This window comes from Dendrobates tinctorius, unplaced genomic scaffold (genome assembly GCF_039654945.1).
Source record: "Dendrobates tinctorius isolate UK_male_01 unplaced genomic scaffold, ASM3965494v1 ptg000075l, whole genome shotgun sequence".
NCBI classification, from domain to species: Eukaryota; Metazoa; Chordata; class Amphibia; order Anura; family Dendrobatidae; genus Dendrobates; species Dendrobates tinctorius.
The window spans coordinates 39,322,546-39,335,529 of record NW_027361743.1 but is presented as its reverse complement, the minus strand read 5'-3'; the positions used below and the strand labels follow the sequence as shown (position 1 = coordinate 39,335,529).

Genomic DNA, 12,984 nt, shown 5'->3' with positions numbered 1-12,984 from the left:
GCTCAGTGGTCTGAAACGCGTTGATGTTGCATACCATGTAACATACATCGCTGATTCTGTTTTATCCTATTGAGCACTTTCAGTTCATTTTTAAAGAAGTTTATTCTCAAGTTCGTGGAGCTGGATTTTCTCCTGTTTTGGGATTGCTCTACGCCTTGACGCAGCATTTCCGGTGCTCCGAACACCTACAGATGTCCATTACGGTGAGCTGGAAACCATTTTTTGATACATTTATGATCACATCAAAGTTCAGCTTTCCTCTGATGTGGTCTGTGCTCATAAATAGCCGAGGTGAGCGCAGTAATAAACTTATAAATTCCCTTATCATAACCAGCTCACTGACAGATTCTTGGTTAACTCATTCTGTAGCCTGCAATCAATAGAGAAAACAAACGGCGTAAAAAAAAGTTAAAACAGTGCAAATATATTAAATAAAACCCAATTTCAAAATCTATTTTGTGTCCAAAATACATGCATTTAATAAAAAAAAAAGGAAAAAAAAAAAATCAAAAAAACATTCCATATGTCTATATTCTTAACAATTTACAGATTATCGGTTTTACTACATGGAGCAGTTCATACCTCAGCTTGTCCCAGGGCAATAAATAATGCTCGGACCTCTTTCAGTATTAAAACGGCCATTTTTCGAGTAGCCAGCTGAAAACTGCAAAGTAACAATAGTGCAAAACCTTCCACCGCGTGCAGCACATTGGAATAAGGTCCCCGTTCAGACTGGATCCTGTGACTGGAGCCATTAGGAATTAGCTGGGTGAAAAAAATAAATAAAGGTAAAAACCTTTTTAGAGGTTTGCCCAGCAGCAGCATTATTTTACACATCTTCTCTTTTCTGATTCTTCAGATTTGAATCAAAGTTTATCAAATATTTTATATCTTCAACACCTTCTTTTAAATTTTTCGCTAGCCACACTCAGATTAAATTATTTAGACTGCATGTTTTGTTTTTATAACACGCCCTCTCTGACACTGGAGAAAACTTTTAGAAAGGTTACATTTAATTTCTGTCCATCTATCCTGATTGAAAGATCCTAAGAGTCTCTCCTCCCTGCTGCAAATCTCACACAGCTCAGTACAAACTGCATGATACAACGCAAAAGGACAGCACACCGCCCGAAAAATACGCCCGTCTGAACTGAGCCGAAGGCATAATTGTACATGATTTTCTTACAGTGTTCTTGCAAATGACAGAACAATCTTCTGTTCATATAATGAATCAGGCCAATCAGAATATTGCAGTGGGCTCCCGGTATAACACGAGATGTGGATTCTGGATGAAATGGGCACCAAATTTGAGATATTCTTTATAGAAGATGATCTGTCTGTTAAAATGTGTTCCTTATGATCAGCGCTCAGGGATTTTAAAAGTGTATACTTCCAAATAGGAACAATTTATGTATTCTCAGGTTTTAAAGGAATTTTCCTTTTCTGCTGTCACTCTCTATGACTGCAGATTGTTGCATCAGGACAGCGTGCATTGCGCACAGTGTCACGATTCTCCTGTAGTCCCTACACATCTGGGCAGCCACATGACCGCAAGTTTGTGACTGGATTAGTTACGGTCAAGTACCAAGTAGATTCTCATCTGCTTCTCTCAATGTTTTATATTAGTATTAAGAACAAGCACTATTGCAATTTACTGATTTATTAACATTTTCTTTTGTTTTTGGCTTGATGTCTTGGAGATTGAGAACCGCCGCTGTCTAGCTGATTCTGAACGGCAATAAGCGGCAAAAGCGTTCTGGCCAGCTTCAAAAAACTGCATAGAAGCTCAAAGGAAAAAAGCCTGTAAGCCCATGACATGTTCTGCTTTCTAGCAGCAGTGGTCGGTCTCCAAGGGAACAAGCTGTTAACAAAAAAAAAGTGTAAATCCCTTAAAAACATTTGAAAATTGTAATAAGCAGTAAATTGCTTCTATTGATAAGCACTATCTGACAAAACCCATTTATAAAGATGGGAATAACCCTTTAAAAGCCATAGAATAATAAAGTACAATACTGGAAAATGATAGGCATGATAGTACGACACCAAGTCTGAAATGTGCAAAACAGAAAAAAAATAAGGTAGTTACCCTGGTCAGGGACAAGCATGGGTGTAACACAATTGAAAAGGACACCTTGGTACAATTGACTCAAAATTTCAGATGGATTCTGATCCATCGGATAAAAGACTGACAAGAGAGTCATAGTAAGGAGCCCTAAGATTGATAGGCGAGTCATAGTAAGGAGCCCTAAGATTGATGAGAGTCATAGTAAGGAGCACTATAAGATTAATAAGAGAGTCATAGTACGGAGCACTATAAGAATAAGAGAGTCATAGTAGGGAGCCTAAGATTGATAGGAGAGTCACAGCAAGGAGCCCTAAGACTGATGAGAGACATAGTAGGGAGCCTAAGATTGATAAGAGAGTCATAGTAAAGCCCCCATCACACATAGCGATCTCGCTGCTGAGTCACAAGTTTTGTGGCGCAACAGCGATCTCACCAGCGAGATCTGTTGTGAATTCGCTTTCTGGCCTCCCTCTGGTTATTACTGAAGGTAGTGGAGCTGGTCAGATTGACAGAGGGGTTGCAAGTTCTCTTTCTGGGCTCCCTCTGGTGGTTACTGGAGGTAATGGAGCTGATCTGATTAACAGAGGCTTGCCACCTGATAATGAGGACGACGATTGGAGATCTGGGGTTTCAGATTGGGATTTAAGTCAGCTGACTCCCCATATCCCTGCTGGTGATTTTCTTCTTGCCTCCTGAGGTCTGAGGTTTCCAGCTCAGTCCCTGCATGTTCAGCTAAGTGTTCATTTGCTATTCTGTGTGCATTTGATCTGGTTTTGTCTATCTCAGTTTTGTGTGGGTCAGCCAGCTTCGGCTGGGGGTGTGCTGAATCACCGTCCATATGTTACTGCTTGTGCCAGTTTGCTTTTGTCCCTTATTAGATTGGCCTCTTTTTTGCTCTGCTTTCAGAATATACCAGAGTGCTGATATAGTGGGCGAAGTCGTGCGACTTCAGTGTTTTTGCACCAGACGTGTTTTGCAGGGTTTTTTGCGTGATTGCAGACAGCGTCTTTCCTTTCCTGTCCTGTCTAGTCAGTGTGGGCCCTATTGTTTGCTCAGTCTATTTTTCTGCCTGTGTTTGTGCTTTCATCTTGTCTCACCGACAATATATGTTTGGGGGCTATCTATTCCTTTGTGGTCTGCTCTGGGGCAGTTTAGATTTCCCCTTTCTTGCTTTAGGCTTAGCTAGCTCTTCGGCTGTGCCGAGGCGTCTAGGATCATCGTAGGTACGCTCCACGGCTACTGCTAGTTGTGTGGATTGGATCGGGGTCTGCAGTCGGCTTAGTTACCAACCTCTCTGGTTTTATGTGGCTTAGCTAGGGCTTGCTCTTCTCCTCAGTGACCCAATCATAACAGAGATCGCGGTGTGTGACAATGACCAGCGACCGGCCCCCCTGCCGGTTATCGTTGATCATCCTGGAATGGCCAGGACATTTTTTTGATCGCTGATCTCCCGCTGGCAAGCACGCAACGCTGCGTGTGACAGATGGGAGACCAGCGATCAGCGCGCTGGTAACTAAGGTTTCTAAACGGCGCGCGCTGCTTAGAAACCCGATGTGCACCTTGGTTACCAGCTCCCTGCACCAGTGCGCTGGTAACCAAGGTACACAGTGGGTAACTAAGCGACGTGCGTCGCTTGTTACCCTCCTGTCACTGGTGCTGATCGCTGGTGAAGCTGCCTGTTTGGCAGCTCACCAGCGATTATGTAGCGACACACCAGCGATCCTAACACAGTAACATAGTTTTGAAGGAAGACCTTATATCCATCTAGTTCAGCCTATTTTTAGTGCAGCTGTTCTGCATTGTTGATCCTGGTGAAGGCAAAAAACCCACAGAGTAGAAGCCAATTTTCTCCATAGGGAAAAAAAATTCCTTCCCCTAAGCTGGGTCAACCATCTACCTATAATATTATCTTATTCGTAACCTATACTGTTACTCACAAGAAAAGTATCCATTCCGTTCTTAAATTCATTCAGTGAGTTGGCCATCACCACTTCCTCAGGAAGAGAATTCCAGAGCCTCACTGCTCTTACCGTGAAGAACCCTTTTCTATGCTGGTGCAGAAATGGTCTTTCCTCCAAACGAAGAGAATGCCCCCTTGTTCTTGTCACAGTCCTTGGTACAAACAGTTCATTGGAGAGATCTCTGTATTGCCCTCTGATATACTTGTACATATATATTAAGTCTCCCCTAAGTTTTCTCTTTTCTAGAGTAAATAGACTTAATTTTGATAACCTTTCAGGGTATTGTAGTGAACCAACTCCATTTATCATTTTAGCAGCCCGCCTTCAAGTTCAGTAATGTCTTTCTTGAGCACTGGCATCCAAAATTGCACACAATACTCCAAGTGTGGTCTGACGAGTGATTTGTACAGAGGGAGAATTAGGTTTTCATCTCGTGTCCCCAGACCTCTTCTAATGCATCCCTTGTCGGGATCACTGGTGCGTCGCTATGTGTGATGGGGCCCTAAGGAGCCCTAAGACTGATAAGAGAGTCATAGTAAGGAGCACTATAAGATTGATAAGAGAGTCATAGTAAGGAGCCTTAAGACTGATAAGAGTCATAGTAAGGAGCCTAATATTGATAAGAGAGTCATAGTAAGGAGCCTTAAGACTGATAAGAGTCATAGTAAGGAGCCTAAGATTGATAAGAGAGTCATAGTAAGGAGCCTTAAGACTAATAAGAGTTATAGTAAGGAGCCCTAAGATTGATGAGAGTCATAGTAAGGAGCCCTTAAGCCCCCGTCTTACATAGCGAGATCGCTATTGCGTCACCGATCTCGCCGGTGATCTTGCTATGTGTGACATATAAAGGCGATCGGGCCCCTGCTGCGATGTCGCTGATCGTGCTCGAATGTACTGGGCCATTTTCTGATCGCTGGTGTCCCGCTGGCCAGCATGCATTGCTGTGTTTGACAGGGACAACGACGAACGACCTCAATACTACAGGTCTGAGAGACAGGGTCCCAACGACCGTCGTATCGTTACGTATCGTTGCTGCATCGCTGTTGAGATCTGACTGTTTGACATCTCACCAGCGACCTCGTAGCGACGCACCAGCGATCCCTACTAGGTCACATCGTTGTCGGGATCGCTGGTGTGTCGCCAAGTGTGACGGTACCCTAAGATTGACAAGAAAGTTATAGTAAGGATCTCTTAATAAAAACATAAAAAATAGGTGGTAAAGAGAATGTGGCATCAGAAATAACTAATCAGGTTTTAATGTCATGCCACTGTTTTATAAAAATAAGAACTCTTGCCATTTTCACACTGGCTACTAAACTCAATACTAGAATCAGACTTCCAGTTCTTCTCAGCAGCCACATGGGCGCAGGCAACAGTAGACTGGTTCTGACTTATTGACCTCTAGCTGGAAAAGAGCAACCTTTCCCTACTATTTCTCTTTAATAGATATTTGTCTTCTGATAATGTCTTGTTTTTTAATTCATTAGTACCAGGTAGATTCTCCCTCTATACCGTGGTAACACAGAGCTGGAAGGTTAAGATTATACAGGTTACAGCACACTGACTAGATTCTAGAGACCAAAAAAAGATAAAAGACAGTCCCCGTTGGGAGACATGAAAGGAATATAAAACCCCCTACCTCTGATGTCCTCATTTTCGCCTGCTCATACGATTTCCCGGGGGTCTGTATCACTAGCTTCCACTGAGTGAGCAACTGCAGAAGCATTTTGAGAGATGTGTCAAGAAGCGTCTGGTGGGTATCATTCACTTCACGTAACAGAAAATTAATGAATCCAAATAATACATCTTCCCTCCAATCCACAAAGTCAACAAGGAGACCCTGGAGAGAGTTCTGTGCAATGTGCCGCAATTCATCATCCATGTGGATAGACAGTCTGCAAGGAGATATGAAACGAATGAAAAAGCTACATCCATCACTGCCGAGAAATACAGCCGCTGACCAAAGAGGAAATCCTATTAGATCACAAATCAGATCGAAGAAAGCTTGATTATTCAGAATGTGAGAAGACGTCAACAAACTAATTTATTCCTCACAATGTTCAAAAGTAAGAACTGAAATAAAACTGGGACCAATCAGAAGGCTGCTATGATTAGTGGAGATCCTCGGGGGCAATGCAAGACACAAAAACATACAAAAAATGAGTGTATCTAAAAGTGCTCCCCTTAGACCCTAGACTAGGAGTGTCTCAACCTTACAGGGATGTACAATATGTTGTCCAGGGGTCACATGCAGCCCCCAATCATCTGGGTGTTTATATGCTTGTCTGTGTCTGCAGGGGACTCACATTTTTTTTTCCAATGTCAAAAAGAAGGAGTGGCACAAAGAGTGACTATTGGGCCCTTACTCTAGTAAAAATCAGATGAAGTGTAGAGGCGGCCATACAAGCACGCTCTCTCCCATTAGCAGTCCAGAGAAGAAGAGAAGGGAAACTCGATTCTCTCAACAGGTTGAAGTCCTGTTATTGGTTCTTGAACACTTATGCCATATATTTCCAATAGGCCATGAATATCTCAGATACATTTTAAAGGGAATTTGTCAGTAGGATCAACCCTCCTAAGCCATCTATATGGGCATGTAGGTCATAAAAAGTTGAATAATATGACAAATTGATATCTGCTATCTGATGTCTTATTCCAGAGAAATCCACATTTTTCTTAATATGTAAATGAACGGTTAAGATCTATGAGGCGGACATAGATCTCCCTGAGACTACCTGCAGGGATTATTAAATCAAAAGAGCGTTACCAGTGTGAGACATGTAGATTAGGAGAGCAGACTGTCAGTCATTACATTTCACACTGGTAACGCCCCATTACATTTACAATAAGCTCTGGAGGCAGATTCTCAGGGGATCTATGTCCAGCCCGTAGATCTTAACAGCTTATTTACATATTAAGAAAAACACAGATTTCTCTGTAATAAGATATCGGATAGCAGATATCAAGATATCATTTAAGACTTAAAACTGGGCTAACTTATCAAAATCAGGAAATGGTTGCACTCAGTGGCGTTAAGCCATATCAATGTGAAATACAAGAAGTGTGAATAGCGTAATGGCTTTTGAAATTTAGGAATAACACACGAGATGCTTAGCACAAAATTTGGATAAAAAATGTGAGCCCATTCACCAACGTCAAAGTGATCTCATTGAGCGGGTCCCTGACCTGACTGCCTAGTGTGAACACTTACCCATGGCTAATAACTTGGTAAAGCCTGTATTTATAGGAAGGGTGGAACCAAATGTGATTGGATGGAATTAAAATCACAGCATGGTGAAGGGCGGAGTGCTCAGTCAGAAAGCTAGCATACAAATAACAGAAAACTGACGGCACATCAAGGACCTAGTCAGACTAGTTCTTGATGTGCCGTCAGTTTTCCTTTAAAGCAAAAATAACCGAAAAACAATAACAAAACATAACTCTTGGAAGAGTCTAAAGCAAAAAAAGAACACTATATCAACAACTAAATGAAGGGGTATAATCATAGAAGTCAAAGAAACATCCTTGAGAAGTCTGAAGACCTAAGCAGAAGCCATGATGCTCTTGAGAAGCACCACTCATCTTCTCATCAAGGGTCCAATTCTTGAGTTTTCAGACTGATCAAGCAATGCATCTGTATAATCAATTAGGAGCCCGATACCTGGAAAGCAGGTCTATTAACTCCAGTTTGGACATCCCATCGGGAAGTAAGCGAGGAATGGCTGCCACGCATGTTCTGAAAAGGTCAATCTTTGGCTTTCGTTCTCCTCTGAAATGTAAAACATTGAGATCAGAGCAGTCTGCACTCGTCCTATATAAACAAGTGATTACGGCAATTCCAGAAGTCTGCTGGCCGACAATGAAAGACTCGGACACGCTACATTAATAAAGACACTCCGCTCGGTTTACATTATCACGCATTTTCTCATGACTTCTTACATCAAAGAATCTTTGGCTAGATACATAAAGCAGCCCGAGATGCAGAATAAGATTTTACTAGATTTCTACCATGGCAGGAAGCGGCGTACCCTGCAGCCCACCGGCACAGCTTACTGATAAGAAACGTGTAATTTGGTAACATGACTTTGAAAATGTCTTAGAGGAAAGAAATTTTTATTGCACTGGAAATCTTTATTAGCACAATGTATTTCCACTGCTGTCTCTCTCATCACGTGAAGCGTCAAGTCTAAATTGCTGCAGAAAGAGAGACTCAATGTTCTGATTTTGCAGAAGCGGGTGAAGCCGGTGATTCATTCGGAGGCATTCATAAATGCCTGCCATATTTAGAAGGCATGACGCAAATATAACCTTCGACACAAATGGATGGAGCTCATCAATTCAATGCAGGAAGGTTAGATGGACCATATCTGATCTGGCATTAAAAAGCATTCAAATGTTAAATACTGTATATATGGGATGCTTTACTTTTTTTTCCCCACCCAAAACGACTCGTATGCCTTGTTAGGGTATATGGACATCATACCATCTAGGAGTGTGAATGGTCTTGGCTGACCAGAGGCCGGTTTCACAGGCCCATCTGACTACAGACCGTGATGTTTGGAACAGCCCCACATATCTTCAGACCCAAACACAACAGCCCCATACATGTTGTATTTAGAAATGGAGACCCATGGTTGTTTTGGACTTGGTCGTTCGGACTTGCACTGCAAAAGTCAGATGTGTGAAACCGGCCTTGGTCTAGTCTAATCTTCCTGGCCACTACCCTTAATAATCTACCTACGTGATCATGTCTTCAGGTTCCTTGTTCAGCATCTGTACATTCGTCATCATCATGCACCTCCCTACTTCTTTGTCAAGATGTCGAAGAATGTTGTCCACTGCTTTCCGTACTTGAGAGTAATACAGAGACATGCCTAAAGAAAAGGATGTGGTAGAAATTACAGATACATTGGTAAACTATGTTTACTGGGTTCTTTATGTGCACCGCAGTAGCATACCGTCAATAGCGGCAGACCACGAGGTCGCTATGGGCCCGGCATCACACTTTCAACTGTATCCACATCATAGTTGCAGATACAATTCAAAGTAATGATGGATCACGGAGCTGTCGGCCCTTACCTCCATCATTCTCCCTGATGTCTCAGAACACACGCTGCAGAGAATGAGGTCAACTATACTATTTGGAGTGCTGTGGGGGGGGGGCCATTATACCGTGTGAAGGGGGCCATTATACTGTGTGGAGGATTGTGTGGGGGCCATCATACTGTATGGAGGTTTGTGGGAGCCCTAACTGTATGGAGGACCATAATTCTGTATGGAGGACCATCATACTGTATGGAGGGCTGTGGGAGCCCATCATACTGTATGGAAGGCCACCATACTGTATGGAGGGCTGTGTGGGGTCCATCATATTGTGTTGAAGGCTGTGTCTTGGCAATCACACTGTGTGTGGGGGGACATAATACTAGGTTGGAGTCACTGTGGGGTATCATACTTTGCAGGGAGGTACTGCAGGGTCATCATACCCTCCACAGCATGTGGAGGGTAATGTGGAGTAATTCACTGTGGGAGTGTCTTAGTGCGTGGAAACTCTAAGGGGCTTCAATAAGGGCAAAATTACTTTGTAAGGGCTGCAAAGTTGTGAGATATGCTCATTTGTGACCCTGCTGAATATTAGTTTTTGAGGGGGGAGGGCACAATTAGGACTTTTGCTATTGGCAATCTTATGGAAAAATCGCAAATACAAATACAGCACATACATACAGAGATATCAGAACACCATGTGATCATTATGATCACAATAATTGTTTTTGCTTTTTTATTTGGAGGTCGGCATTGCAAGAAAAAAAAAAAAATCACATAATTGTAACTGCAGGGCAAGATGGATTAAGGCCAGCAGGGCGGAAACAACGACATCTGCTCACCTGAGTAGACCCGTACTATGAGCGCCTCGCCTCCAATATGATTCATACTATATAGCTATTTTAGGAGGCTGACCTGCCTTTAGCAGGAACTTTAATTGACAATTTGATGTTGCTCACCAATCATTTTTGCTTCCTCCTCTGTGAGTGTTTTACTCAGGTAGGTTTTCTTCACACGTAAGGTGTTACCCGAAGGGTGAATAGCTCCCGTCACTGGCATGGGTGGCTCCCCATCCTTCTGCTGTAAACTATCCGCTATTACCAAGAAAGCCCTTAAGCCGATATTCATTCTCTGTGTTGACAGGGAGAAAAGGTAAACCAACAACATAAGCTTTAAGTGGTGAATCACTCCATAAATCTGTATATACTTCACAGGCTTCCCACAACAACACATATTCAGCACTTAAAGTACCTATGATGTGGTTTCCAACAGAGAATAAGGAAGGATACCAGAACCACCATTCTGTATGGAGGACTATGTGTGCCCCATAATACTGTATTAAAGACCATGTGGAGACCATAATACTATATGGAGAACTATGGCGGGGCCCAGAATACTGTATGGAGAACTATGTGGGGCCCATAATACTATATGGAGAACTATGTGGGGCCCATAATACTATATGGAGAACTATGGCGGGGCCCGTAATACTATATGGAGAACTATGTGGGGCCCATACTACTATATGGAGAACTATGTGGGGCCCATAATACTATATGGAGAATTATGGCGGGGCCCAGAATACTGTATGGAGAACTATGTGGGGCCCACAATACTATACGGAGAATTATGGCGGGGCCCAGAATACTGTATGGAGAACTATGTGGGGCCCATAATACTATATGGAGAACTATGTGGGGCCCATAATAATATATGGAGAACTATGGCGGGGCCCATAATACTATATGGAGAACTATGTGGGGCCAGTACTACTATATGGAGAACTATGTGGGGCCCATACTACTATATGGAGAACTATGTGGGGCCCATAATACTATATGGAGAATTATGGTGGGGCCCATAATACTATATGGAGAACTATGGCGGGGCCCAGAATACTGTATGGAGAACTATGTGGGGCCCACAATACTATACGGAGAATTATGGCGGGGCCCAGAATACTGTATGGAGAACTATGTGGGGCCCATAATACTATATGGAGAACTATGTGGGGCCCATAATACTATATGGAGAATTATGGCGGGGCCCAGAATACTGTATGGAGAACTATGTGGGGCCCATAATACTATATGGAGAACTATGTTGGGTCCATAATACTGTATGGACGACTATGTGGTGCCCATAATACTATATGGAGAACTATTTGGGGCCCATAATATTGTATGGAGAACTATGTGGTGCCCATAATACTGTATGGACGACTATGTCGGGTCCATAATACTGTATGGAGAACTATGTTGTGCCCATAATACTATATGGAGAACTATTTGGGGCTCATAATACTATATGGAGGACTACGTGGGGCCCATTATTCTGCATACTGGTCCAAGTTTTTTATTTTAGCCCTCTGTGTTTGAGTTTGACATCCCTGTCCTAAAACAATACATTGTGTCCTGATCAAAGAGCGACGGTGAATGCCGAGGAAAGATTTCTTCGACATTGGTTCTAAGCTACCTAGTTGATTTCTTTGGAAAACTATGTTTTTATGAAGATCTGACAATGGCTTGCTCTTCTATTTAATATCTTTTTGAAGAAAATGAAGTTAAAGTAGCAATGGTATTTTTAAGGTTTTCGTTCATTATCAGGTTTGGAAAGCAGTTGTGCACTTCGGGGTTTGTGCACTTACCCCGACCTTGCTTGGGCAAAAGGGTATACAAAAAAAAAAAATTAAAAAAAGAGCAGCAATAGAGAAATTGAGCCTTGGGTACTTGCATTGATAACGGATCTTAATATGACAAAGTCACGGCACTTTAATATGTTGTCCCTTTTGTACATTCCTTTCCATATGTGCTATGTAGATGATGTTGGGGCTCGGGAAGCATTCTCCAGGACCCAGAGACCCCAACGATATTGAATATGACGTATTTATGGGCGCCAACAATTTTCCCAGGATAATTGCTTGTCCAGTAATTATCCTAAAACTGATCACAGATGGTCACAGTAATCCCACCTATGGCGATCATCTGATCAAGTTCTAAAAAAAAGGTGATGTCCTTACGATAACGCTTTCTAGTATCTCTTTTTAAAGAGTGAGCATGCTATTTTTCACTTTCTACAATAATCTAAGAAGAAAAAAACAAAACATACCTCTGGGTTGAGGCTGAAAGCTTTGGCAGCTTTTCCAACACATAAAAGATCAAAAATAATTTCTTTCATTGCAAAATCTAGACGTTCCTAAAACAAAAAATAATATATAGAGATTTGGAAATCAGCTGGTAAAAACACGTAAATGCTCACATTTTATTTATTACTTTCAAGAAAAGATGTAACAGAATCCTGTTCAAAATTCGGGACAGAAAAACACCAGAACCGGAATAAGGGAGGGAAACTTAAGGAAAGTATCACATTATAAAAAAAAAAATTAAATACATGACATACCTGCGCAATAAACTGTATGATCTTGACAAAGATGTTGAGGGGCATGTCTCGGGGCACCACCCCTCGGGAACCCTTAGGGAAAAGCGTCCCGATGATGGTTGTGAGACGGCTGTTAGATATGAAATATCATTAGGGTTACACACAAAGCAATTGGCATAAAGGTTTTATTAGTATTTACTTATTGGTAGAACATATGTACAAAGAAAAAAGTTGAACCAAAACAAGAGCACTAAGCAAGACTATAGCCAGGGGCAAACTCAGATCCATTGGCACCAAAGAGGACTGTCAGGACTGCACAGAATTGCAAGTATAAGGAAAAAGAGTAAAAAAAATATATAGAACTGTACTCCAGTCATCTTTTTGCCAAAAATGGGTAAAATACTTTATTAAAATGGTGCCCACTCTATGATAAATTTGGAAAAACTAACAGATAATATATCAGACACTTTATTTTACACCATGACATGGCCAGAGTATCTTAAAGGTTCCCATCCCGCAAACATCAAGGGGTTTGAC

General features: G+C 42.0%; 1 protein-coding gene across 6 annotated transcripts in view; it reads right to left on the bottom strand.

Moving 5' to 3' along the window:
- The window catches only part of FRY (FRY microtubule binding protein), a 546,108-nt gene that overhangs the window by 156,331 nt on the left and 376,793 nt on the right, over positions 1 to 12,984 (bottom strand). For all 6 annotated transcript variants that reach the window (XM_073583182.1, XM_073583178.1, XM_073583180.1 and 3 more), the window contains 7 exons: positions 12,469 to 12,577; positions 12,178 to 12,264; positions 10,029 to 10,200; positions 8,768 to 8,900; positions 7,688 to 7,795; positions 5,666 to 5,921; positions 583 to 765 (listed from right to left, as the gene is read on the bottom strand). In XM_073583182.1, the coding sequence (XP_073439283.1) occupies positions 583 to 765; positions 5,666 to 5,921; positions 7,688 to 7,795; positions 8,768 to 8,900; positions 10,029 to 10,200; positions 12,178 to 12,264; positions 12,469 to 12,577 (1,048 nt within the window). The remainder of the gene's footprint in view (positions 1 to 582; positions 766 to 5,665; positions 5,922 to 7,687; positions 7,796 to 8,767; positions 8,901 to 10,028; positions 10,201 to 12,177; positions 12,265 to 12,468; positions 12,578 to 12,984) is intronic.